This window comes from Stylophora pistillata, chromosome 13, assembly GCF_964205215.1.
Source record: "Stylophora pistillata chromosome 13, jaStyPist1.2, whole genome shotgun sequence".
NCBI lineage: Eukaryota > Metazoa > Cnidaria > Anthozoa > Scleractinia > Pocilloporidae > Stylophora > Stylophora pistillata.
Genome location: NC_142531.1, coordinates 21,536,211 through 21,564,114, shown reverse-complemented (window position 1 = coordinate 21,564,114; position 27,904 = coordinate 21,536,211). Strand labels below are relative to the sequence as shown.

Sequence of the window (27,904 nt, the reverse complement as noted above, 5' to 3'; positions counted from 1 at the left end):
AGCTAACATCTCATATCCAACGCGCGCTCGTGGAATAATTGTTAAATAGCCCAGTTAAGACTACATATTCAAAACCAAGAGATTACATTTTACACTCTCTTTTCAAAATTCCTTTCAGAGCATTTATTTCAAAGTTACAATTCAGTTGAAATAGAGAGAAAAAATCATCCCAAAGAAATATCGTGCTTCTAAAGCTTTTTCGCATATTTATTATTCTACCCTCACTTGGTAATAAGAAATCAGTCGAGTTGCATTTGAACACCACTACTGAATAACAAGTCCTGGTTATAGTGCCAGAATTTTTTTTATTTTTCTGAATCTCCTTCAGGTACTGCAAAATTAAAAAGAGAAAAATGAATTCGCATACATTCTGACCAAATGTTAAAGAAATTACATTTGGATTCTGATTGTCTGATTTATTCAGCCATCTGTCTGTCAGCTAATAGAGCTAGAGCCAGTTAAACAATCAATGTCTACTTAAGTTCCCCAAAACAATTTAATCGTAATAGAGTGCTTACACGTTCTATCAACCACTATAGCTGCAGTGGAGTCTCATCCCTTGTAAGCTATTTGCATTGTCCAAGGACGATCATAAAACACTTGAGGTCAGCTGTCCAATTAATGGCATAATACAAAACTTAACAAAACTAGGTAATATTCTCAAAGCTAAAATAAGCCCCAAATATTCAGGATGGGGCCCAAAATTACTCTGAAGACTAGGATAAGAGCCCCGAATCATTCCTTAGGCAATGGTAAAGGCCCCAAATATTCAGAATACGGCCCTAAATCATCCTTAAGGCAAGGATAAGTGCCTTAATTATTAATGGCAGGGTCCCAAATCATTCTTAAGGCAAGGATAATGACCCCAAACATCTGTATCAGGGCCCAACAAGTTCTATAAGGAAGAATGGGGCCCCAAATAATTTTCAAGGCAAGAATAAGGGCCCTAAATACCCATATACTTACTGTTAAACCTGTAGACGAAGTTGTGCCAAGCTTTTCCGACCGTGTTTTTGTAGCAACCAGCAGGATTGGATCCATACTGCTTGTAAGATAGGTTCCCTTTGTCTCCTCCCCAGCATTCTCCATAATACTGGATTCCAAAATACTCTTTGCCTGTTGAAATTAAGAGTATTTTCTTCCTTTCTTCAGTCTTACTCTCTTCCGGAAATACTCTGAATTGGTTCGGTTTTGTGATAGGATTGGAGGACTCGCGTCACCCCATATCAATCAATCAGATGAAAAAATAAAACCAATCACGTTACTTGAGCTAGCGCGTTTTCCCGCAGCATAAACTAGATGCTGCCAACTTCTAAGGTGTTACCAGGAGTAGTAGTAGTTGCCAAAAATATGTCTTTCTTTGAGGGGAGGGGGGGGCGCAAAGGGAACAGAGGGGGGATCAATCGTCGCCTGCAGGATATAGAGGGGGCCTATAATTGATTGTCAATTAACAGTCAATGAGGAATGGTGGGAGGGGGGGGGCATGGGGGAATCAGATAAATATCATCGTGACACTACCAAAATCCTCTGACACCCCCTTCCTTCCAAGCTAAAAAAATGATCAGTTTTAATATTTTGCTGTAGAATCGAACCAAGTAGTCTCAATTGCGTTTTTGTGCACTTTGTATCAGTGACAGTATGAAATATTCCCACTCACGCTTGTTCATGGCTTCATCTGCACATTTCTGTACTGTCTTTGACAAGTCTGACCAGTCAATAGTCCCGCGGAAGTTCTTCAGCAGTTCGGGCATAGCTCGTGGGTGAAATCTGTCTCTAAAACATCCAACTGGGCTGAACGTAATCCCTAAGGAAAAAACTTAAATGTTAAAGCAATGTGATTGGCTCATAATAAAATAAATGATTGTAAGGAACAATAACAAAGAGGTAAACGAATGACTGAATAACTGAGTGACTGTATGACTGAATGATGGAATAACTGAGTGACTGTATGACTGAATGATGGAATAACTAGGTGACTGTATGACTGAATGACTGAATAACTGAGTGACTGTATGACTGAATGATGGAATAACTGAGTGACTGTATGACTGAATGATGGAATAACTGAGTGACTGTATGACTGAATGACTGAATAACTGAGTGACTGTATGACTGAATGATGGAATAACTGAGTGACTGTATGACTGAATGATGGAATAACTGAGTGACTGTATGACTGAATGATGGAATAACTGAGTGACTGTATGACTGAATGATGGAATAACTGAGTGACTGTATGACTGAATGACTGAATAACTGAGTGACTGTATGACTGAATGATGGAATAACTGAGTGACTGTATGACTGAATGATGGAATAACTGAGTGACTGTATGACTGAATGATGGAATAACTGAGTGACTGTATGACTGAATGATGGAATAACTGAGTGACTGTATGACTGAATGACTGAATAACTGAGTGACTGTATGACTGAATGATGGAATAACTGAGTGACTGTATGACTGAATGATGGAATAACTGAGTGACTGTATGACTGAATGATGGAATAACTGAGTGACTGTATGACTGAATGACTGAATAACTGAGTGACTGTATGACTGAATGACTGAATAACTGAGTGACTGTATGACTGACTGATGGAATAACTGAGTGACTGTATGACTGAATGACTGAATAACTGAGTGACTGTATGACTAAATGATTGAATAACTGAGTGACTGTATGACTGAATGATGGAATAACTGAGTGACTGTATGACTGAATGATGGAATAACTGAGTGACTGTATGACTGAATGATGGAATAGCTGAGTGACTGTATGACTGAATGATGGAATAATTGAGTGACTGTATGACTGAATGATGGAATAACTGAGTGACTGTATGACTGAATGATGGAATAACTGAGTGACTGTATGACTGAATGATGTAATAGCTGAGTGACTGTATGACTGAATGATGGAATAATTGAGTGACTGTATGACTGAATGATGGAATAACTGAATCAGTGAAATGGGGGAACAAATCAGTAAATATATGAATGAGCAAATGAGAGAATGAATCAGCTTATGAAGGAGTTAGTGAAGAGGAGAAATGAATGAATCAGTGTCTGAGAGAAAGAAAGAAAGAAAGAAAGAAAGAAGAAAAGAGGAGTGAAGAAAAAAAGAATGAACGAATAAATAAATAAATGGGTGAAAAAATGAATAATTGAAAAAATGAGTCAATGATTGAAAGAAGAAATGAATGAATGAATAAATGAATCATGAGTAGCCAACTAACTAGAAAGATGAATGTTACAATGTGTGATGAATGCTCCGTCACTCACCTTCAGGGAGAGGTTCTGGTTCTAAAAGGCAAAAAAGGCATTCTTTAACATGTGATCACCTAACACACTTTGCTCCTTCTTTAAACATGTCTTTAGCCAGAGTGGTAGAGACAAGTTCGGCTGGCCCTTTTATAGGAAAAAAAAACAAACAGACAAACGGATATCAAGCAAGAAGCAAACATGCCGTCGGAAGTTTGAGAAGAGAAATCGCTTGAAAGAAAGCAAGGCTCCAACTTATCTGGACACAATATGAAACGTATCACAATACAGAAAGGGATGGTTAAAGCTCGTGGCTGAGGTGCAAGTTGGAAAGGGCGCTCCTCGATTGAGGTTTGAGTGTCGTGAAATCAAAAACAAAGTAATCACAACGACCAATCATAGGAAAGGAAATATCTTGAACAGCCAATGAGAACTCATAGGAAAAACAAGAAAACCGGCCAAAGCGCGTGAAAACGCGGGCAACTATGTCGTGATTGGTTTTTGTTTTGCATCTGATTGGTTAATAAAGTGGTACGAGTTTTCTGGACCAATCACAGGGCGAAGTGAAGAAAAACCAAAGCAATCCTGAATTATTTAATTTTCTGCACTCAATGTAAAATTGCTCAAATGACTCAAAACAAGAGATTTACGAAATTAGCCTCAACGAGGAGCTTTTGAAAGCTTTCCGAGATATCTCTCTGGACGCATTTAGCGATTGACATTTTCAAAAACTAACATCATAATCGTGTTTATTGAATAAAAGGAATCGGTGAACGATGCAACCGCTAGAAAAGTGAAAGGAGGTCGGTCACGAGCTAGTAAGGCATCTTAAATAACTTGGCTTAAATATTTCATGTTCAAAGAAAGTAAGAGAGGTGATGAGTGTGAAAAGAAGACTGAGTAAAACACAGAAACGAGATATTTGAAATTACTTTATGGAAAGACGGTAGCTGGGATAAAGATGGGAAACATAAAGTAAACTTGTATATTTTCGAAAATGGAAGAAATTAAATTGGAAAGAAAGAGCGAAAGATGGAGAATGACTAGATCTAAGGTGTATCTGCTAGATCAAGAGAAACTTGAAAGCCGGAGTTCACACATGGCCCAAAGCGGCTCTGATATAGTTTAACTCGTAATATTGTATATGAAATAGTTTTACCATCTCTACCAAAAAGGAACGCTTGACAGGATATCAAAGACGCCAGGAAAACGAAAAGGAAAGTCTTCATCTTTTCGTATCTTCTATGGTTGCCCTCCCAAACTAAAGCAGTGTTTTTGGTGCGAGATACTCTGAGCAATTCTTTTATATGCGTTTTCCAGCGTGGGAAAACTGCATTAGAGAAATAATAGTTTATCTCGATACTGCAAATATTTTTTCGGAAATAGACGGGACTTTTGCATCTTGAATAAATATGTGAAAGACTGAACGTACTCTGAAGGTTTTTTTTTTCCGGGGTCAAGGTGCCCATTAGGGAGAACCATCTGCATGTGTCCCAGTTATCGTGAAATCTCACGGTTAGAATGTGCGCTGTGATTGGTCAATTTTTACCATGCTGAATTCAAAAGTTTGTTTGAGTTGAAATCTTTCCGCTCTATTTGAACCCAGAGATATGAGAAATATCTTACCTTGTTTTTTTCGGTACGTATTATGGATAAAGGAACCTCGTTCTTTCCGCTCACTTCTCATTTGAGCTAAAACGTCGAGCGGAAAAAACTAGGTCCGTAATAAAACTTACAGTACGGACTAAGGAAATTAGGTAAGTATGAGGTATTTGTAAAATATCTTTAGAGAAGAAAAAGAAAGAGAGAATTTTACATTTGTTACTTAGTTGGAAGCCATGAAATAGCAAAATGTCTGTTTGATAATGTGTAAAAAAAAAAACAAGAGCTTTTTACTTTGTCAAAATCGAAATTAACTCACTTATCAGCTCTGTTTCTATTATATGTACAGATAGCGCATACTTTTTTATTTTCAATTACACGTTCTGACACAACAGGAAGAAAAAAAAATTAAGAAAGCTATTAACGTATGACAAGGTAATATCTTGCATTCACGACAGATGTTTTTATCTCACGGTCTGTTGAAATAGTTCCAAGATTGCAAACTGTAGCCTGTGTAGAGTTGTTGACATTGGGGACCTTAAGCAAACCACGACGGTGACGGCAACGCGGGAGTGGCAAAAAAAAAAAAAATAAATAAATAAAAGATCTAATGGGCAGAACAATAGCTCAGCACGTGAGTTTTAAAACTTTGTAATGGCATTTCATAGCCGTCCTCTGCCAAACAACAGCGTGGAATCGCCAAAATTTACGTTCTTGAGAATAGAAACACCGACAGAAAATTGCAGAAAATTGAGAACAATTTAAATTAAAATTTGAAATTTAACCCGCTCACATGCGTGATGTTGAAGTTGAAGTGGGACGCTAAGAGACAGTAAACACGTTCAGCTTTTCGCGAAATTCTTACTATTTAAATTCATTTTTAATCGACGTTTTCTTCGCCGTTGTCGTCTTGATTGCTTAAGGTCCCTAATATTGAAACTGTGTGACGCCTGTTGTTAAGTTAAGTCGATACGTCCTTTTGTCGCTGCATTTGCCAAATGCATTCATGTCAATAGTCCTGCAATTAATTCAAAAGATAGTAAATTAAGCTGTGTAACTTGATCTAAATATGCGCCTTTAATGGAGAAGTTTTCCCCCAGATCGTTATTCTGATAGCATAAGGTAACGTGCGCTCCTTGGTAAATATCAGGGAGTTTAAGAAAACCACGACGGCAACGGGAACGGGAACGTCACTAAACAAAAGGTTTAATGAACAGAACAGTTGCTATGCACGTGCGTTATAAATTTCTTTGAGTCCTCTGCACAACAACAAAGTGAAACGACCAAACTTTGCGTTGTCTGGAGAACGTGAACGACGACGGCTAGGTTTTTAAATTTCTATTTCCAATTTAAGACTGTGTTCCATATTCAGTTTAAAGATAGTTTTGACAATGAGAAACAAACCTAATGACTTAAGAGTATCGTGAGATTCGTAGGTGAACTATAAGTCCATTTTTTAACCGACGTTGTCCACGGTGTCGCTGTCTTCGTTTCTTAAACTCCCAGAACAAAAGGTTACAGAGGATAGTAAAGGGGAATTTAAACAAATCTTGGCAGAGAATTCTTGAATTGCTAATTGAATCTTCGCTTTTGAAACTTCCGGGAGAAAGTTGTGCATTGTTCGTTCAATCAAAGTGCACGTTGAGTGGATAGAAAGGTTTCCATCAAAATACGACGCAAACGTTTTTGAAGCATGTAAGAAGCGTCTAATGAAGGAAATTATAGCGAGAAGTGAGCCACATGAAAATGACTCGAAATGGGAAGCCAACTACGGAGATTTTGTAGGTTTGGAAAAACTAGAGAAAATTTGACAGAAATATCATCTTGTCTTTATAACCTGCAATGCTCGTCCCTTAGTCTCGATTGGGAGAAAAAGAACAGTGACTACGCCCAGAACGGAAAAACCGCTGTAGAACCCAAGGGATAGGAGAATGGAGTGTGGCATGAGGACCTACAGACAACGAAAGAGAGCACAATCAGAAATAGCCCATTTTACAGTTGTGTACTTAATTGCCAAGCCTTTGATTTGGAGTGAGGCTGAAGGTGACCTTGTTGTGATAGAGATCAGTATCTCTTAGCATGATAACAAAGTAATTTACATTTGAAAAACAGCAATGTCTGAATCATAACAAGGTCACCCTTAGCCTCACTCCTCTTCAAAGGCTTGGCAACCAAACACGCAGCTAAAATGGATTATTGCTATCAAATGGTGTGATAGAAGCAAGCAATAAAAGACCCGTTCTTTAGAAATAGTGCTCGGTTAGTTTTAAGCGAAGTTTTGCCTCGGCCCAGAGACTCATCAGAAACGTTTCTGAATTTTTTTTCCCGAGTAGTTTAAATAAAAAATTCGTCCGTTTTTAACGGTATGTCTTTCTACCGCCAGAGACTTCGAAATACTCAACCAAATACACCTAAGTTACATTTAGACTATAGCGAAATTGTAAAATAATTGTAAAAAGTAAGTTCAGAAAGATCTTAGAAGATACTCTTCGCCGAGACGAAGCTTCGCGTCCTATTGGCCTCGAGCTATTTTCAAGCATTAAAGCTTCGTATAAGTAGAGATTTTTTAAAAATTTTGAGAATAAAAATCTGCGATAAAATTTTAGAAAACATTACACGACGTTTCGACGTTTCCAGAAGGTCATTATCAAGTGAGAATGAACTAATAAAACTAAGATATATATAGATGAGAAAATGAATAAATCTCAATGACTCTTGATTTATTCATTTTCTCATCTATATATATATTAGTTTTCTTACTTCATTCTTACATGAATGACGTTCTGGAAACGTCGAAACGTCGTGTAATGTTTTCTAATATTTTATCGCGGATTTTTATTGTAAAGCATTCGTCTTAGTTTAACTAATACGATCAATGTTTCATTTAACTTTTTAACCCTTTGACCTCTTAAAGTGATTGGCTTCAAACTTCTCCTTACAATATCATCCCTAAATCAAATTTAAAGGTGAGGAGAATAAAGGAAATGATCACCAATTTATGAAGCTCAGTTTGTCCAACAAATTCTCCTCGTCAGTACAATAGCAAACATGAATGTGTTGAAAACTGTTGTGAAGTTGTAAAAGATTACTAACAGCATACCTCACCACATGAAATTCAAACAAAACTTGATAGCTGTTGCAAAATAGAACATTATATTTTCTTTCATCGTCAAGGACTAGCATAAAGATGGCGTTTTCCTGAAAAACCAAGGTCTTTCACAGTTTAAACAAAGGAAAATCATTTACCCGAAACTCTTCGGAAACATTTTTTTCAACAGCTTATTAATAATCGCACCTGTAAGCTTTTCAAGAATACAGTATTTCACGTTTTTCTTTCCTGAGTATCGGTCTCTCTTTTAGGTCATTTTACTTACCATAGCAACAAATGGAGTTATCATACAGCCGATCCTCGCCGCACCTGAGCATGCGCCCAACCCGATGCCGCGCATGCTCGTCGATGCCGCGCATGCTCGTTTTTCTTTCCTGAGTATCGGTCTCTCTTTTAGGTCATTTTACTTACCATAGCAACAAATGGAGTTATCATACAGCCGATCCTTGCCGCACCTGAGCATGCGCCCAACCCGATGCCGCGCATGCTCGTCGATGCCGCGCATGCTCGTTTTTCTTTCCTGAGTATCGGTCTCTCTTTTAGGTCATTTTACTTACCATAGCAACAAATGGAGTTATCATACAGCCGATCCTCGCCGCACCTGAGCATGCGCCCAACCCGATGCCGCGCATACTCGTGGGATACACCTCCGGTGTGTATACATAACCGCACATGTCAGCAATGCTGATAAACATACGGGAGGCATACAAAAACAGCGTGGTCGATGACCGACTGCCAATGAAAACAATGACATCAGTTATTTTCTTACTCTTTCGAGGAAAAATTTTATTTCAGGAACATTGGTTTATGAAGTAAACGAGTCCCTAAGAGCACTTCAATTGATCGATAGGCGTGGTTACATGAGAATATGCAAGCACAGTTGTGACTTTTAAGGGGATAAGGTTCTAAAAAAAAGGCCTGATGCTAATTTAGGTAATAAAGATAATTCGGTTTTATCAACTGAGTTGATTATGTAAATTAGCTGCTGTAAAGAGCTTTTAAAGCTGACATTTCGAGTGTAGGTACTATCTACGGAAGCGTATTTGTGTACGATCCTCGCAGTAAAGAGCACTATTTAAGCAATAGTGAAAATCAGGCCTGAAAAAAAAAAATAAAAAATTAAGGCCTGTACGGGGATTTGAACCACTGACCTCTGCGATACTAGTGCAGCACTCTACCTCTTTACTGCCAGGATCGTGCGCAAATACATTTCTATAATCGCAGTTCAGATATCTGAATTTCATTTATTCGTTGTGTTTGATTTATCATCTTACGGGGTTTTCTATTCGGGAAGATTGTCATCGCTCACGTAAGCTTGTACGCACGACTGAGGGTCTAAATGGGGTTAAACCGATAACCTTGAGACGGCTGGAAAATTTGGCCGTTAAGCGTTATAATTAACAAAATTTAATTGTTAGTCGAAGAGAAATTTGACCATAAAAATATTTCTGGTGACAACAAAATTTTAACTGTTAGCCGTAAAATTTATCACCTCATGGAGGCCCTCAGGACTCCGCTCAGTCTTAGCAATACTCAATCCCAATGTGTGGTTTCGTAGTAGTTGGTAGAAGCGACTAGGTCTAGCCACAAGCTGCCGATGAATCCCATAAAATTTGCCGATAAAAGTGTCTAAAAGTTGCCAAAAAGTTGCTATTTTTTAAAAAAGTAGCCGAAAAGTTGCTGAATTTCCAAAAAGTTGCCGAAAAGTTGCCAAAATTTTTCTGCTTTTCGTACCTTTTTTGGGTGTTAAAGATTAAAAATTCGCACATTGCTTCTTATCAAAACTTTATTTGTCAATATCCAATGATAATATCAGAGGTTCTTTCCATTTCACTTGATCAACAAATAGTCACTGTAATTGTCCGCCATCTTGAAAAACGTGCAAGGTGATAACGCTGACCTCGAGATAAGGCATCACAAAAATCAACCCATGGGGGCGGGGGCCCTAATTATAGTATTTTAGAATAAATTGAATAAATGTCTTTCGAAAACTGACCAATGGGGCTCAAAACGTGAACAAAGTGGCTTCAAAGAACCTCAAAAAGCCCAAAGTTGCCGAAAATTCTAAAAGTTGCCAAAATTCAAAAAAGTTGCCGAGCAACTTGTGGCTAAGCCTAGAAGCGACTAACAAGTGCCGAACCCCGTCGAAGCTTGATTTTTTTATATTCAAATTTTACTATTGCGTTTCTGCTGCGAGGATCAGTTCGTTAGTATTCTCATCCACATGGTCAAAATATGATAAGTTTCATTTCATTTCAAGTATTTGTGATTACTGTTCTCATCACCTACCTTCTTGTGCAAATGAACAAGGCTGCTAGAAAGATTGCACTTCCCAAGAAAGCCACGAATTGAACCATTTTCCTACCTATTTTGTCCACCATGAAAAATATAAACACTAATCCTGTAAAATGTGAATAAGAAAAGTCGCGATATCAGAAAGTGATTCATCGCTGTAAAAGACGTCTTCGATTGGCCTAGATTTTAAAGACAATGTTCTAATCTTTTAGAAGGGGAACAGATAGTTTCTGTAACGGAAGTGTGTTTTTGTGAAAGATGAATCTCGAGCTGATTTCTATCAACTATGATGTGATCTTATAGATAAGAGCGGAAAAAAAAAACTACTCTAAGCTGTGAGCGAATGCTTGACGGAAAATAATAGGATTGTTAAAGCTCTGTTCTGATTGGGTCTTAAAATTCCGAAAGTCCACTGGGAGCCGTCCACGGGTAAAAACTTTTCGACTTAGGCAGAATCGGTTTCAATCCCCTCTCTGTCACAAATGTCCTCTTGTCGTTACTATGAGGGTGGTGCAGGTGTGTGTGTGTGTGTGTGTGTGTGTGTGTGTGGGGGGGGGATCATGATCTGCAGTGCATGCTACTTACCTAAGAGATCACCGGACATTACAATGAAGTAATTGCCGTAGTCCTCATAATCTAACTGTTTGCAGTGAGAAGTATCAGAGGGAGCTTCCTCTGCAGTATGAACCCCTTCTGTATTGATACCTGCCAATATATAAGTACTTCAATATCAACTGACACGCGCGTTATAAGCGGAAAACTTTTATTAGGCTCAGAGCCAACTTAGAAGTTGGCTCTGAGCCCTAATTTGAGTCGTACAACAGCAAGAAACTGGACGAGGTGAGGTGTTTCACGATTTCTTTGGTATTAAGTAGGAGATCGTAACACTCACATTCCACGGTATTTCATTTGTTTTCACAGTTTTGCAATACGCTGTTTCTATCACCTATACAGGTCGATAGTTGAGTATTACAAACTCTAACGAATTAACTATAACCTTTATTAGAAATTTTTCTTGACGAAATTGCCTTTTATAAGTAGCCACCGTTTTTGATAGGAGATAAAAATGAAGAGGCGATGTGTTATAGAAACATACTGACCTCTGCACAGGTCTACTCTTGAGAACATTTCTGTCGTTATAACATTTATTATTTATTATATTATTTATTTATTATATTATTTATTATTTATTATAACATTTCTGTCGTTATGTGTTATAGAAACATACTGACCTCTGCACAGGTCTACTCTTGAGAACATTTCTGTCGTTATAACATTTATTATTTATTATATTATTTATTTATTATATTATTTATTATTTATTATAACATTTCTGTCGTTATGTGTTATAGAAACATACTGACCTCTGCACAGGTCTACTCTTGAGAACATTTCTGTCGTTATAACATTTATTATTTATTATATTATTTATTTATTATATTATTTATTATTTATTATAACATTTCTGTCGTTATGTGTTATAGAAACATACTGACCTCTGCACAGGTCTACTCTTGAGAACATTTCTGTCGTTATAACATTTATTATTTATTATATTATTTATTTATTATATTATTTATTATTTATTATAACATTTCTGTCGTTATGTGTTATAGAAACATACTGACCTCTGCACAGGTCTACTCTTGAGAACATTTCTGTCGTTATAACATTTATTATTTATTATATTATTTATTTATTATATTATTTATTATTTATTATAACATTTCTGTCGTTATGTGTTATAGAAACATACTGACCTCTGCACAGGTCTACTCTTGAGAACATTTCTGTCGTTATAAGCGCTATTCCGTATATCACAAAATGACTACTAAACCTAAAAAGGGGGAAAATATTAAACACGCTTAGAGAATATTAAGACTTGACAGAACATCACCTTTCTTTTTAACAGGAAAATTGAAAGTCTGGCCGGCTCTTTCTCTCGAGAAAGAAAAAGATAAACGATATAAAACTGTGGATTTTTTAAACCTGAAAATTTGGCCAATTATAAAGTGGAAAAGTCTCACCAAATAATCCATAATAAAATAGTAGATCTTCGGAATTCAGGAGAAAATAGATCTGTTATCCTTCCCCGCGCAACCTGAAAGGAAAACGAAACATTTCATGCAGCAGCATGTGTCTTTCAGAGTCCCTCTCTCTAAAAGTTATATTGCAGGTTATGCCCATTTCAAGAGGCAAAACTAAATATGCCAAGGAATATAAAAGATTCCCCTGACCATCCGTATTTTAAACCAGTTTCTTGCGCTATCGTAAGTTTAAATGTATAAAAACTTGGCGCTATCTACTATTACTAAAAAAATAACACATTTCTTAAAAAATATTTGCCACATTTGTGAGCTGGAGTGCAGAAACTTGCTATTTTTTAAAAGCAATTTAACTGATCTATATATGGCGAAGAGTTGTAAATTTCATATTAGCCGTTCTACAAAGCCAAGTGAAATCAAAGAAATATTAGTGACTGAAAGAAGTACCTCCTGTTGTTCGGTAGCGACTAATTCTCCCGGAGGCAGCTCCTTATTATTTTCTTTGGCAATCTTTTGCAGAATACACAAAGCTTTCTCTGGCTTGCCTGCAGCCATATAAAATCGAGGAGATTCTGGGACGAGCTACAGCAGAAAATCAATTAAAATAGCTTGTGTCATATATACTGAGATTTAAACTGTAAAGCACTATCGCTCGTGTCTTTGATTGGACGAACGATGTATTTTTATTCACTCGTTACGATGCATTAAAAAACTCACTCGTTCGCTGTACTCACTTGTTCAGTTTTTTTGATGCATCGCAACGAGTGAATAAAAATCGATCATGCGCAGTTTCCATGAAATAATCTCTATTTAATAGTGGTTTTTCAGAAATCGGAGAGGAATTATGATGGTGTGTTTGGATGCCTAAGATGATACACCAATCACGACAACGGTTCTCAGAGAAAAATTCCCTTGTGACATCATATTGACTATAGAGTAATTAAATATTGCATCCAGCTTTTTTTTTAATTTTGATTTCCTCTATTAAAGCTTTCTATCGACGAATGACCAAACAGGTCTTTGTTCTCAAACTGATTCCAAGGAAGGATAGATTCTGTGACAATTGGTTCAAATGACCTCGCCAGAAGATCTCTACTTAGTTAAATTGAGCCAAGCGTAATTTAGAGCCCAGAAGAAATTGCTTATACTTCTTGCTTCAAGACGAACATTCTCTAACGTTTAATGGGATCTATTCTCTCCAGAGTTTTGAGGGATTTGACTCGGAGATATTCCTAGGTCTGTGAAGATCTGCCGCGATGGTCGTCGTAAAACTTTGCTTTCTTACCTTGCAACAACATATAAAAAGAAGCAGAGGTATGCAAGAGATAAAGAACAGCCATCTCCACCCTAGGGTGGGCATGACCACCAGTGCAACGAGAATTTCCAAACAGGATCCAAGGGACCATGATAACTACAAAGGGAAGAGGAGATTAGGATCGAAAACCAAACAATCGATCGATCTTTCTACGGTAGTCCGCTTTCATAGGGAGGTGTGTCGGTTTATGTGTGGGGAGGGGAGAGAGGGGGAAAAAGAAGGAAAGGACTACCTATTGTGGTTGTTGTTTGCTCTATTTTTCTCTTAAAGGATAGAAAGTCATTCATGTAAGATATCAGCTTACACGGGTTACCACCCGAACCCATATTTACCGAGCCCTTAAAGTATAGAAAGTCATTCATGTAAGATATCAGCTTACACGAGTTACCACCCGAACCCATATTTACCGAGCCCTTAAAGTATAGAAAGTCATTCATGTAAGATATCAGCTTACACGGGTTACCACCCGAACCCATATTTACCGAGCCCTTAAAAGCTCCAGTAGTGAAAGACAATTGAGACCATTTACCGACAGAGCGTTTAACAGAACTCCTCTCCGCTTACTTGGGAGAAATTCCGCCCAAAGATTCATACTGCAAAGAGAGCAAACGAGTAAGATAATTAGTGATCAGTGAAACAAGGAAATGTTTTTGGCGTAAGTTTATAAAGCGGATGAACTTTTCATATTCTAGCCCTTCCTAAAATAATTCAGATTGTCCTACAACGGAAACCTTGGTCAACTGCGTGTAAAATTATATGGATATATCAACAAAGTTGAAATGGTAAATTGGCCACCGTAACGATTACAAAAGCTGACGTTTCGAGCGTTAGCCCTTCGTCGGAGCGTTTACGACGTTTCGAGTGTTAGCCCTTCGCTCCGACGAAGGGCTAACGCTCGAAACGTCAGCTTTTGTAATCGTTACGGTGGCCAATTTACCATTTCAACTTTGTTGATATATCCAAATTATTTCGTTACCCCCACCGACGCAGCCCCAAACTGTTTCTTTAGAAACTATCAGCCTTTATTGCTTGTAAAATTGCTTAACTGCTGAGGAGAAAGTTGAGGTGTGGGATTCCCCATGTCCATCAGAAGTTCTCATAGGAATAAAGGTTTTAGTGTGGTCGGTCATCCTCACATTGGGTTCTACTGAGATAACTGATCGTATGTAATCAACAAAAATGACGCAGCTATCATATGAGACATGATATTGTTAATTGATACAGCAACTGATAGTGTCACCGAAAATTAAAGTAAAGAGTTATTCTTTGAAGAATGCATTTATAATCACTAAAATCAGATATGATGAATTTATGAAGTTCATATATTTTGAACTGCGGTTATAGAGATACGTATGATGCACGATCCTCGCAGTAGAGAGCGCTATTTATGCAATTTTTTTTTTCAGGTCTGATTTTCGCTATTGCATAAATAGCGCTCTCTACTGCGAGGATCGTGCATCACACCAATCACTAAAATGTCCCCCGAGTGCAGAGATCTCGTCAACGAAAGGGGTAAACAGAGAGCATGGGGATTGATGGTTAGGCTACAAGTTTAGGATATGAGGCAGTTGCGTTGTCTTACCATTGTGCCACGCCCCCCATACCCAGTCCCACCACGGTACTGAACGCCATGATCCAAAAGTAGTTTGGCGCAAATGTACTCAGTAGTCCGCCGGAGAAAACGACGATAGTACAAGCCAGGACTTCCTATGTAGATCGTAAACAAACACAAAACTAATAAGGGAAGCGGAGTTTGTCTCTAAGAGTTTCAAATTCCAGCAACTAACCGTATTTCTACCCCCCTCCCCCTCCCCTCTGGATTAATCACCGGTCCGTTGTAAAGTATCCTGCCCACCCTCCTCAAAATCCAGTGTCCAGCTCAAGGTGAGCATTATAGTCCCAATGAATTCATATTAACTTTAGGAAGCAAGTTACCTTCTTTCGTCCAAAGTTATCCGAGACGTAGCCCCATATACAGGTGCTTATTGTCATCCCAGAAAAAACGGCCTAAGAGACAAAGTGTGTGAGATGGCATGAGAAACACATATGATGATAAAACTCGTCACACATAAATAAAGGCTGATAGTTTCGAAAGAAACTGTTTGGGGCTGCGTCGGTGGGGGTAACGAAATAATTTGGATATATCAACAAAGTTGAAATGGTAAATTGGCCACCGTAACGATTACAAAAGCTGACGTTTCGAGCGTTAGCCCTTCGTCGGAGCGAAGGGCTAACACTCGAAACGTCGTAAACGCTCCGACGAAGAGCTAACGCTCGAAACGTCAGCTTTTGTAATCGTTACGTTGGCCAATTTACCATTTCAACTTTGTTGATATATCCAAATTACACATAAATAAAGCATAGTAAAGGGTCAGAGAAGCCTAATACCACCAATAGTTCGAGTTCCAATGCAGTTACCGATGCACGTTTTCCATTTGTGGTCCAGAAAAGTTTGTGATTGTGAAGTCTTTTCCTCCGCATATCAATCCTCGAAAAAATTTGTCTCTTGAGGAAATTTTCATCAAGATTGAGTTTTTTTTTCTTAAACGGATATGAGGCGTTTTTCTAGAGATGTCACATCGTAAGAAAATAAGCTAGAACGTGAACATAGACTGCTTCGTAAAAAAATCGACATTTTGGCAGTTTTGAGGCGGAAAACTAACGTTAATTTTATTTGCTGAAGTTATACCGTAGTAATAGTGGCTTCTTGCCAAGTGGCCAAATTCCAGTCACATCTGATGGCGGGACACACAATCGCCAGGATTGTCACTTCCATAGAGTCTGCCATCTAGAAAGAACACAGGAATGTTTCGACATTTAATTTTAAACCCCAATTTTTATTTGTTATTTATAACCTGTTTGTTTTTCCCGTGACAGACGTTCCTAATTTTCACCTTAAAAAATTAACTACCAAATGCTCTCTTATTTGTTATCAGTAACGAATTTTACCGAGCAAGAACAGGGGGCTTCTATAAATGTTTTTGTTTATGGCCTGACTCTTTAGGCTTGATGGCTATATGACTCTGTGTTTTAACGATATCGCAATTAACACGTAGAACATATTCGATTAATTCTGAAAAATTTGTTTGAAAGCCATCGAAACTGTCAGCTGTGATTTACAAAAAATAAATGACTGTTATGCTATGCGATGATGAAAAGAAAGTGTTTATCATTCCTTCTGTCTGACTTAAAATAATTGTAGAAATCGTGTTTACTACTGTTGAACAGGAAATTCTGAACTTTATTAAGAATTACGTCAGACACGAGGACTCAGAGCAAGGTAGGCGATAGTTTATTAGCCAGTTGAAAAGGTGTCGTATTTCTCAACACATTGTCAAAAAAAGTCATGTGAAGGTAGTTTCACTCTTACCCAGGCCAATCCAATAACAAACATAAGTTTTACTTGAAAAGGTCCATAACCGAGCTTGTCAATCGCCTCTTCCACAGTGTAGGTGGATTTACCTTCTAGGTAAAGTTGCAACAAAAAGGAAAATAAAAAAATAGCAGAAATGTTAAAAAAAAAAGAAAAAAAAAAGAAATAATATTGAGGAACTCAAAAAGAAAATGAAATCTTGCACTTATAAATGCTGAGACAATATCTAGGGTTCTAAGAAAAGAATACAGTGCGTATTTTTTTTTCTAGCAACTTTTCGTTACTGATGTCATTCAATCACTTTTTCGGTACGCACTGTGGTGGAGGCTGCGTATCAGCATAAAGCATTCGCTAGGGTTCGAATGATAAGATGCTTTGTAAACTGTTCTGCTCAAGTATCAATCAATCAAAAAATCAATTAATCAATGAGGACTAGCTTGCTTGCACACCATAAATCGAGCACGTCATTCGTCATAGTTCTTGCGCGAAGCCTCGTAGCTCCTCAAGGATGAATCCAGTGCAGTGGGGGATCTAGAGGAGATGGTCTAAGAGTGAGAGAGGGGTGGGAGGGTCTGTGGGAATCGCCTGGGAGGTGAGAAGTGTGAAAACCCTGTGACTCAAAGATACTGCATCTAGTGGCCTGATAAAATTGCTCTCTGTAATGGATATAAGGGACATGAAATAACAATACCTTAACACGGGTGGGTAATTATCCCATCAAGCCTTCTTGTATCTTATTCGTGGAGACTCACGCGGAACGCGTTCAATCGAGATGAAAACCACGAAATACGTGTACTGGTGTTTAAGCGATGTAATGTACATTCTGAGCCATTGTTTCACTTACCCTGTTTAGAATCCTCGGATAAATCCACCGCTGGATCACTGTTTTCGGCTGTGAGAGCTAATTTCTCTTCTTCAGTTTCCATGAAAAAAAAAAAACGATTTAATTTGATTGTCACAATTCCACAACCTGTCCAACCTGCATCACGATTTCAAACGTTTGGAAATCGTCGGGAGTAAAATATGTTTTAAAATTGCAATAAAGGAAATCCCTTTTTTCAGTTTTTTTTTTTTTTTCGATGTTGGTAGTAATCAGGTCTCAAGGCCAAGTTTTACGATTCCAAGATGATCATTTTCCGGCAAAGCCGAGTCAACTTTGTAAAGCGGGTACCAGCCTGTCTAGAGCTATGCATAATTGACAATAATTGTATCTCAGCTTAAAACAATAATTCCCTTAAAATGGAAACACACTGTTCTCATTCAAATCAACATCGATCACTGATTCCTCATTTGGTAGACTTGTGTCAATCAGCGATCGAAAAGAAAGTTAAGGGCGACAATTGTAAAATCAAAATTTTAGTAGCGATAAGGTCTTTGTGAAAGCATTCTTAACCTCACAAAGCATTCCTCAGATAAAATAATGAAATTTGATCTTGTTTCTTGCTTACCCGTGGGAATTTGCGCCGTCGGGCTTAACTTTTACCAGGTTGAACGAGAAGTACTGTTGATGTTAAGATGGACTGGGATCGATTTGGTGTTCCATCAATAAACATTACAGATATGACCAGCGCACCAAATGTTTTCACTCCAGCTGAGTCAGTAACAATACACACGTAGTTTGTCGATTCTTTTCAATTTATTCCTTTACGATGCATGAGTATCGCGAGAAAACAAAAAAAACAACCATATTTTAACCCTTTACATTTTAACATCAACACCCACAGCGCTCCACGTTAACTTTTCAACTAACTAGCCAAGTGGCTAGTGACAACTTAGATGTTACAACAAATCAGTTTGTTTACTAGCCAAACTGGCTAGTGGAAAGCGAAAACCACCAGCCAAAACTTAATTTCTACTAGTCTGTGGCTAGTTGGCTACCGTTAGTGTCGATCCCTGACCCGTATTCTACATACTCTTCTCTTTACATTTCCTCATAATTCTCATAATCTTTATGAGAGATACAGCAGTATTACTGTAAGGAGGAATTAGATGCTGCTCTCTCTTAGAGTTTAAAGGGTTCATCCTTTTTGGAGCTACTATGTTCATTACGACAACAGCAAACTACAACAACAACAGTCGGAGACTGGGCCGGAACTTTAGTGTCAGAGACTGGGCCCGAGCTTTAGTTGAGTTTGATTGACATTGCACATGAGTGCAGTCATGCATGTCGCTTAAGTGTTATTTTAGAAAAGAGGCGTGAGGAAATAAAGCGAAACGGCTGTGTTTGATGAAAGAAAACTAAACTACTACTGCCACGGAGGCATTCCCGAAACATCAACATTTACAACAACAAAAACTATACTGAAAGTTCAAGGGTAACGATTTTTTTTTTATTGTGAAAAGCGATACAGACAATTTCAACTGACCCTTTCAACTGTGTCGCCTGTGCTGATATAAACTTTCAGGCTAACAATTTAAAAGAAAGATATATCTCTTTAATATTCCTATCTAGCCCAATGTAATTTCCACAAAGACGAGATTTCCCCGGCAGATTTCAAATTCATCTATCGCATATCCTTGTTTTACTTCAATTATTACTATGTAACCTGTCCACGTACGATCAATAACAGTCCAAGCCAATATACCCCTTATGAAGCGAATTACTTTTGCAAATTCATTTCGTTCAAATTCAGTCCTAATAAGTCATTACTACCTATTAATGTTGACCCTTTGACGAGAAGAGGTCGTGTCTTTAAACATGGAAAAGGAAACATCTTTGTATGCTCCTCTGATTATGTTAGACCCAATGTCCAGCGCGCCAACTATTACGGCAGCGCATCTCCCAGCGTAACCATAAAAATTTCTTTAATTCTTTCAAATTTAGAAGCAAATTTGCTCACCTGAACAACACCATGTTAATTTAATTCTTGTAAGATCCTCAAAATAATGTTCCAGCGCAGATTTAAATAACCAATGATTTGAAATTTCAGCCACTATTTGGAATAATGATCTAAAGTCACTGCTCAGTCTCTTCCAACATTGTGCGTTGTCAGCGGTCGATCTATTCTGACAATCTTTTCAGCGAAATTAAAGAACCCAGTGTATTGCACGTCATCTGGTGTGACGTCATAGTGGTAATGCCCTCCCTCTCCATGATCACTGAAGCAGTGAAAGTGTTCAATGCGCAAGTCCAGACCCTGAACACAAACAAAATGGCGAGATTATGACAAAGAAAACTTTTAAGATCTTTCCGTCAGTAATCAGGGCAAGTATGAAAATGGCAAGTTCGCTCCCGAAAAGAATAGTGTTGTTTGTTCACACTAGCGTTTTGGTAACTTTCGTCCACGTTAATCCAAGTAAGATAAAAAAAAAGGAAACTTTTGACACAGTTCAAGTATCTTGAAGACTCTAACCTGAATTTTTCAGGTTGGTAATTTTTAATCCGTTTGAGAAACATTTTGCAGTGTCCTTCACAAAGATAGAAGATTAAGGACGTTTAGCATAGCGCAAAAACAAAAATAAAGAAATAAAATCACTCAAAATGTCATAACGTTTGATCTTTAAAGGTATCTAAGATCTAATGCCAAATACTGCAATACACACGGAATAAAATATTTTAAGAATGCGTAAATTACTTAGCAACATTTCTCTATATAAAGGCTACAAATTAAGAAAAAAACACTCACAGGATCGTAGCTTTCTAAGACTCCCACGCACACTAATGGAGCACTCATTTCATAAAACTTGAGCCAGTTGTTCACATCAGCGTCTGTGTTAAGTGGAGTTTTTGAAAATCTAGGCTTTTCACACAGAAAAATAAATTGAAATTAGTTCTCAAATTTTTCAATTTTCGACGCAAGAAGTTTTTTCAAGACTGAAATGGAATCTGCACTCCTATTTTGTTAACGTTTCCTCATTGGTTGTTTATCCTAGGGGTCCATTCATTTTAAAAGATGACCCCAATAATTCCCCTTTATCTTGTCATCAAACAAGTATTCGAGAGTACTTACTATTTACCTCGCACGGTCACCCCGAGTTCCTTTGCCGCCAAGCGAAGTTCCGTCGCCCAAAAGTATGGTTGTGTCACCCACAACTTTTTACCTGAGTTTAATTAACGCGATACAAACACACATCGGGGCGACGGAACTTCACTTGGAGGCGACAGAACTTGAGGCGAGCGTGCGAGCGGGGGGCCGGCACCTATAACCACTAGGTTCACGCTTTCGACCATCATTTCTTTTAAGCTCGCGGAATAAACCTCTTTTTTTAACATCATAAAGAGAGGATTATGCCTCAGGTCGAAAATAGAGGAAAAAGAAAATTGGTCACCATTCTCGTTTTCCAAGAAAATGAGAACTCCTTTCAAAGGGAAAAAGACGCCGGTACATTTAAAAAAGCGCGAGTAATCACTCGTAAATTTAAGCACATTACGACTTTTTCTTTTTCGCTCTGTGTGGACTGCATTTGATTTTGACTTCAAATACGCGCAATGTTTCAATCCCATTCTCATGGCCTGAACCTACATGTCTTTGACTTGAGAGAAGCAATATTTCAAATCACTGATTTTGAGCTATCTCCATTTCACGTTCAGTAAAAGTCAAATATCGTTAAAGCTGTACCATAACATGAATCTTGGCCTTTCCCTTCTCTATCACAAAAACTCCACCCATTCCGACCGGTTGGTCTCCATAGCGACCAGCTAGGGTGTTCCGCATGCACGAGACAAAATTCTCACCCCCAGTCCTTTTGCTGACACAAATTTTCAGAACCTACAACAAATATGCAAACAGAAAAAGCTCTAATCAATTAAAGCATTGAAATACAACGTCGCCATAACCCAAAATGCATTTCATTTGTAATTAGGTTTTTTTAGAGAAAGTTTGAATAAAAAGGCACAAACTTTTCAAACCTTTCCTGGTTTTCCTTCACTGACAAGGAAATTACCCAACAGATTGAACTCTCCACAGTTGTAATCTTCCAAGACAAAGGATCCATTCTGCAACAAAAGCAATTTAAACATCACATATTGTTAACACAAAAAATTGCTCTGGGGGTGCAGACTGCTTGAGGATCACCTCTTAGCATCCACTTTTTAGAAGGGAATTGGAATTTTTCACTTAAAATACACAGATTACACGCTTGTCACACCCACGGTAATAATAGAAACCTACCTCTTCATTTACTTTAGCAATTTTTGTTGCAATAATTCCCTTCTGTTCTGAGTTGGTGACCAAGTTTGCCATCATCTGGAAGACATATTTATTAATTACCGGTACAAGCAGTGAGCAGAACTATTGAGTTGGACAAGCAAAAGGCCGAAGCAAAACGGAAGGAAAAGGCTGAATCTTCTCAACCTCTAAACCTTGTGCTTAGTTAACCTTTGAGTTGTACCTCACAATTCACTCCAACAAAGTCACTGCTTCCTGCCCCGGCACCAATTACAAACCCTCCTGGAAGATCTGAATTTTTTGCTACATCATCAAAACTGTATAACTAAAAGCAGATAAATATGATTTATTTAGCACATACTGTTTGTGATCAGATATCTTTCGAGGCAACAAAAAACCAAATAATTCAAATCGGTGCTTCTTTGAATGATTCATGGATATTTAAATTTCAATTAACTCTCTCTAAGGGTTAAAAACCACAACAGGCAAAATAACTGCAACAACAACATCTGGGGTAAACAGGGAAGGGTTCCTGAATAGACCCTTCCATTTATTACATTGCCCGACATGGTAAACGATGTACAAAGTAACAACAAACAATAGGGAGGGGAGGGAGGGGAATGAAGCTAGCCTTGTGTTATAAAAGCACATGTCAGAAGGGCTGTGTACAGTGCATGTCTGCAAACTTGCCCCAGGTCTCACTGGAGTTAAATACAAATAATAGCTATTATTAAAAAGTGGATCATTGGATAATGCAATTCAAGACTTTTTATTGGCTTAGCCATTATGGTATACGAGTAAATATACCATAATCTAATATCTGTACATTGTACCATCCAGTTTCTTCTTACAAAATAAAGTCGAGTAAATTTGTCTAATATCTTGGGGGTGTTTCTTTTAATAAAATAATTATTCCACGAGCGCTTGTTGGATATGAGATGATAGATAGCCAATGAGGTGCTATGCGCCTCGTTGGCTATCTATCATCTCATATCCAACGTGCGCTCGTGGAATAATTGTTAATTATTTTTTACTATAACTGGTGGACAGTTTACCTTGGAAAGGTTTGGAAGAGGTATGAGATACGGCACTCCCCCAACATCAGCAATTCTGGCCCTACCACAAATACCTCAATATAAAAAGTAATGTTTGCCATTGTAAAGTATTACTAACAAGCCTTTCAGTAAGTCAATAAGTTTTAAAAAGCTTTTAATAGTCATTCAATCAATATTGTTTTGCATGGCAATTCAATTACACACCGTACCAGGAGCTGCCAGTGTCCATGGTTTCTCTCTCAAATCTGGACAATCAACTACTTCAACTTCAACATTTGAAAAATTCTGGGACAAACCATGCTTGAGAACTTGAAAAAAAAGTACTGGATGTTAACAGAGGAAGATGAATTTCATAGAACTGACTTATAATAAACAGTTTTTCAAGATAAAAATGATTCATCTTTATTTGGGGTATAATTAGGTACTTGATAGGTTGACTGCAATGTAGCCTATGTGTTACTAAACTCAATTATGAGTCTGACTACTTATACTGATGACAAACACCTACAGAAGTAAATGTAACTATTCTATGGCATGGAGTGTTGACATGATACCAAGAGTGAGATTTATCCATTGGTATGAAATATTCTCCTCAGGATGCTTTACATGAATCATCTTCATGAATCAGAAAGAGTTTTTCCTTGCCTGAATCACCTTTATTATTCACTCTCTACCCGGGTGAATGATGTGTAACTTCTCGCTATGATAATGTGAAGGTGGTAACGAGTTAGGAATATTGCTTGATCAAAAACCAAGTTCTCAAAGCTAAAATTGTATTAAGTGTATGTCAGGCAGAGAGGAGAATTTATTTTATGATCCTTGGAATGGAACAGTTATTAGACCATTGGAGCAATCAATCAACTTTATTAATGTGTCAAACTCTTCCACAAGTGGCCTACTAATCGGGGACACCTAGGAGCCTAGTTTAAAGGCAACTTATTTTAATCTCTAATTCACGATGAAGGTCAATGCATGAACATGGAAAACGCGGGACTCTTTAACAGCATTACTTGGATTAAACCCTTTAAGAAAGGGCAATTTTTTTAAGGGTTGCTGGTCGCTTGAATAAATAAACTGAGCCAAGTAACAGGTCGTATTTTAACGACCTGTCCTCGTGGTAAAAATACTCCGATCATATGAATATCACAACAATCATACCTTGAACCAACTCTTCTAGCGGTGGTTGGAGAAGATCTCTGCTTTCTACAGGCAGATTTAAAGCCATTGGCGAAATATATATTTATAATCGAGAAAAATCCGTTCGATTAACTGTGGTAACACGTTTGTCACAGGATTGCAGATCCACTAGGATATCTGATAACTGTCAGGCGTTCCCGATTGACTAGTACCCAATCTACTTTGAGATTTGCCGCTTAGACGTAAAATTCTTAGATTTCGCGTGGGTGGCAGCTCGGAACTTAAATCGAGTTTTTGCGAAAAATGACAACGTTAGGCAAATTTTCAAGATTAGCAGCAGTTGCCTCTGCAGTGGTAACTTTTTCAGGTGCTTATATCTTCTTTAACGGGACCAGAAATCCCGCACGTGCAAGTGGAGGGGGAACGCAATATAACTCTTCTGAGGAATTCGAACACCGCCTTCTTTACAAACCGACGGGTTTGCGATGGGATTCCAACTGGGACAGGTGCGAGAAAGGCACAACGAAGCCTAAGAGGAGAGATGATGGAAGAGTCGACGAGGAATCGAGAGAAATCAAGCCCACTGCTGTGCGCCATCTTGTCTTTATAAGGCACGGGCAATATTACGAGGACGCTAAGAACAGTGATGATAAAAGGCTGACGGAGCTGGGAAGGTAGGAGAGAGAGAGTAATGGTTATGTTGTTTTGTGAAAACTATTAGGTAAAAATTGGAAATTGAGCCAATGAGCCAAAAAATACGGATATTGACAACTGGTCTGCGGTTATCTTGACCCTCCTTTCATTAAAATACCACTGGGAATTATTTGTTTTCTTGCGCTGCTGTGGAATTCACGACTTCACCCTTTTAATACACTTATTCAATGAGATGTAAATGAGTGGCAGGGTATTCTGCAGTTACTCCTACACCTAACATCAGTATGCATATTCTCCACACTGTTCTATACACATTGCTATGTACTGAAAAAGAGAATTTGTTTAACAATGTAGAGTTTCTTTATTTGGTAATCATTTTCCTTTTTTCTCCTGACCTTAATGATTGATTCAGAGGTGGTATTGTAAGGAGAAATTAGATGCTGGTCACTGATGTTGTGATGCAAAGGGTTATTTCCACTGTTTTCTGTAAGTAGCGACGCCTGAAAACTAGGGACCATTTGTTGGAGTGAAAGACACACCAAGCATCTTTTCAGTATGCCTCTAATTTGCAAGTTGTGAGCATTTTATGAGGAACGTAGTAATCTTTCAGCTGGACTTTTAATCATTAGAAAATGAAGTAGATGCCTTTTTATTTTGAAGGTTAATTGATTAATTTGTAACTTTTTCAGACAGCAAGCAGAAACTACTGGCCAACGACTTAAAAACTTGAATTGGAAATACACCAAACTGGTCTGCTCTACCTTAATAAGAGCTGTTGAGACAGCTGATATCATTGCTAAACATCTGCCAGAGGTACCGAGAGAGTCATGTGACTTTTTACAAGAGGGAGCACCAGCTCCCCCGGACCCTCCGTCAAGACACTGGAGACCAGACAAAACGGTCAGTGCCTTAGGGATACAGGAATACTTTAGACAGCTATGGTATTTACCTTTTTGAATAGCAGTTATTTTTTCAAAATGGCCCTGTACTGAGTATAAAACAATGTCAATAAGAGTTCTAGTGAGTGATAAAGAACTTTAGTGCCTGAAATTATAACTAGGATTTAAGTTGTGTTTAGCGAATTTCCATTTTGAACAACAGTTTTTCCTAGATGGTCCTTTACTGAGTATAAAACAATTTAAATAAGAGTTCTGTTACTTGATAAAGAACTGCAATGCCTGAATTTATAACCAGGATTTCAGTTTTTTTTTTATGGAATTTCCATTTTTGAACTGCAATTTTTCCTAGATACTCTTTACTGAGTATAGAGCAATTTTGATAAGATTTTTATTGATTGATAAAGAACTGCAGTGCCTGAATTTATAACCAGGATTTAAGATTTCTTTTTTACTGTTTTTCTATTTTTGAACAGCATTTTTTTTGAGATGGCCCTGTACTGAGTATGAAAGAATGTCGGTAAGAGTTCTATTAAATGATGAGGAACTCTAGTGCCTGAATTTATGACCAGGATTTAATTTATTTCCACGATTTTTCCAGCAGTTTTTCCAAGATGGCCCTCGCATTGAGGCTGCCTTCAGAAAACACATCCACAGGGCAGATGCGGATCAAGTTGGAGACAGTGTTGAAATTTATGTGTGCCATGGAAATGTGATCAGATACTTTGTTTGCAGGTAAAGTGACACACATTAAAACAAAACTGTTTAATCTACAATGCCAACGAGATACTTGTAGCAGGTAGTCAAACAGTGTCCTTGATTTTAATAATACCATTAATTAAATAGAGAGTAATGGAGAGAAATCAGGGCTTGACACTAAGCCACGGACTAGTAGAGATTCAGTTTTGGCTAGTGGTTCTCAATTTCCACTAGCCAGTTTGGCTAGTAAACAAACTGAAATTGTTGTAACATCTAAGATATCACTAGCCACTTGGCTAGTAAGTTGAAAAGTTGATGTCGAGCCCTGGAATGGAGGTGTATTAGCCAATTGGCCCATCTGGTCATTGCTTACCTCTGGTTTCTGTAGTATGAAGCAACTAGGAGTATTTCAACTCCCCCCAAAATGAAATGTGAGTCCATGGCAGGTTTAACCCCTGGCATTAAACTCTCTTGTACCCATTAGAACTCCTGGGTGAAGAGAGGCACTGTGAGAACAAAGTGTCTTACCTAAGAACTCAACGCAATGTCCCCTGCTAGGACTGGAACCTGGACCACTCGATCTGTAGTTGAGCGCCATGAGGCCGCCCCTCCTCTCAAAGAGAAATGAACCAATGACTTATAATTAGAACTTACCATTTTTTTTTTTTCTTTTTTTTTTTTTTTTCATAAGGGTTCTTCAGTTTCCACCAGAGGGTTGGCTTCGCATGAGCATAGGACACTGTGGAATAACTTGGGTGACTATAAGGCCTAATGGAAGGGTGAGCGTCAAAAGTATGGGTGACACAGGACACTTACCTCCTGAGCAGTTGTCATCATAGACACAGGACACTTAGGAGAGATACCTTTTCTTGAGGACTGTGCCACAGATCAGTCCTTAAAACAGTAACTAGGTGTGGTATTATTAATTAGGAGTTTAAAATTATAGGAATGATAAGGGCTCTAAGTTCAACTTTTTTTTCAAAGTCACTGTGTTCTTAAAATGGCTGTATTTCCTTAGACAAAAGAGATGTCATGGCTTTTGTTCAGAAGAAATTCAACATTCAAATGAAAATTCTTTATCTTACAATGAACTAGTTTGTTCAGAAGAATTTATGCACATCCTTTGTGATATTTATTTTTTTACTTTATTTAGAACAAGTTCTTATGTCAGTGCGATTATTTTTCACTTTTGTCTTCTTCATATTTTGTAACATTTATTTTCCACTTCTTCGTTTGTTTAAATGTTTTCAATGAATTGAAGTGTGCACAAATAAATTTTCACTGAGAAGTTCTACGGTTTATTTTATTTTTTGGTCATTTCCCAGAAGGATTTTCGGAGGGACTTGTTTAA

General features: G+C 37.9%; 3 protein-coding genes across 8 annotated transcripts; 1 reads left to right on the top strand and 2 right to left on the bottom strand.

Annotated features, from left to right (window-relative positions):
* Positions 1-5,211: 5,211 nt before the first annotated feature.
* On the bottom strand, positions 5,212-18,189 carry LOC111329344 (synaptic vesicle 2-related protein-like). The gene is made up of 15 exons (XM_088742709.1): positions 17,849-18,189; positions 17,002-17,093; positions 16,321-16,419; positions 15,567-15,638; positions 15,214-15,338; positions 14,161-14,224; positions 13,602-13,727; positions 12,764-12,898; positions 12,299-12,372; positions 12,032-12,108; positions 10,857-10,976; positions 10,266-10,377; positions 8,534-8,708; positions 6,705-6,818; positions 5,212-5,885 (listed from the first exon to the last, which is right to left on the bottom strand). The coding sequence occupies exons 1-15, from the start codon at positions 17,928-17,930 to the stop codon at positions 5,877-5,879; spliced, it is 1,476 nt and encodes a 491-aa protein (XP_088598835.1). The 5' UTR covers positions 17,931-18,189; the 3' UTR covers positions 5,212-5,876.
* Positions 18,190-18,507: 318 nt separating this feature from the next.
* LOC111329356 (beta-keto L-gulonate decarboxylase) lies at positions 18,508-24,533 on the bottom strand. 4 transcript variants are annotated; one of them, XR_015994509.1, is made up of 10 exons: positions 24,326-24,533; positions 23,377-23,475; positions 23,168-23,241; positions 22,336-22,437; positions 22,116-22,190; positions 21,854-21,940; positions 21,564-21,713; positions 20,631-20,744; positions 19,845-20,141; positions 18,508-18,646 (listed from the first exon to the last, which is right to left on the bottom strand). XR_015994509.1 is itself a non-coding variant. In XM_022934036.2 (9 exons), the coding sequence occupies exons 1-9, from the start codon at positions 24,390-24,392 to the stop codon at positions 19,968-19,970; spliced, it is 942 nt and encodes a 313-aa protein (XP_022789771.2). In that variant the 5' UTR covers positions 24,393-24,533; the 3' UTR covers positions 19,083-19,967. The 4 variants fall into 4 exon arrangements, 3 of the variants coding, with proteins under 3 accessions (XP_022789771.2, XP_088598838.1, XP_088598836.1); XM_022934036.2 differs by lacking the exon at positions 18,508-18,646 and having other exon boundaries at positions 19,083-20,141; XM_088742712.1 differs by lacking the exon at positions 18,508-18,646 and having other exon boundaries at positions 19,083-20,141; positions 23,168-23,228; positions 24,326-24,486.
* On the top strand, positions 24,534-27,841 carry LOC111329357 (serine/threonine-protein phosphatase PGAM5, mitochondrial). Of its 3 annotated transcripts, none has more exons than XM_088742714.1 (4): positions 24,534-24,978; positions 25,648-25,858; positions 26,459-26,589; positions 27,245-27,841. In XM_088742714.1, exons 1-4 carry the CDS (start codon positions 24,608-24,610, stop codon positions 27,390-27,392), a joined length of 861 nt encoding a protein of 286 aa, XP_088598840.1. In that variant the 5' UTR covers positions 24,534-24,607; the 3' UTR covers positions 27,393-27,841. The 3 variants fall into 3 exon arrangements, with proteins under 3 accessions (XP_088598840.1, XP_088598839.1, XP_022789773.1); XM_088742713.1 differs by having other exon boundaries at positions 24,608-24,978; positions 26,456-26,589; XM_022934038.2 differs by having other exon boundaries at positions 24,608-24,978; positions 25,648-25,899; positions 26,456-26,589; positions 27,245-27,383.
* The last annotated feature ends 63 nt before the right edge of the window (positions 27,842-27,904 follow it).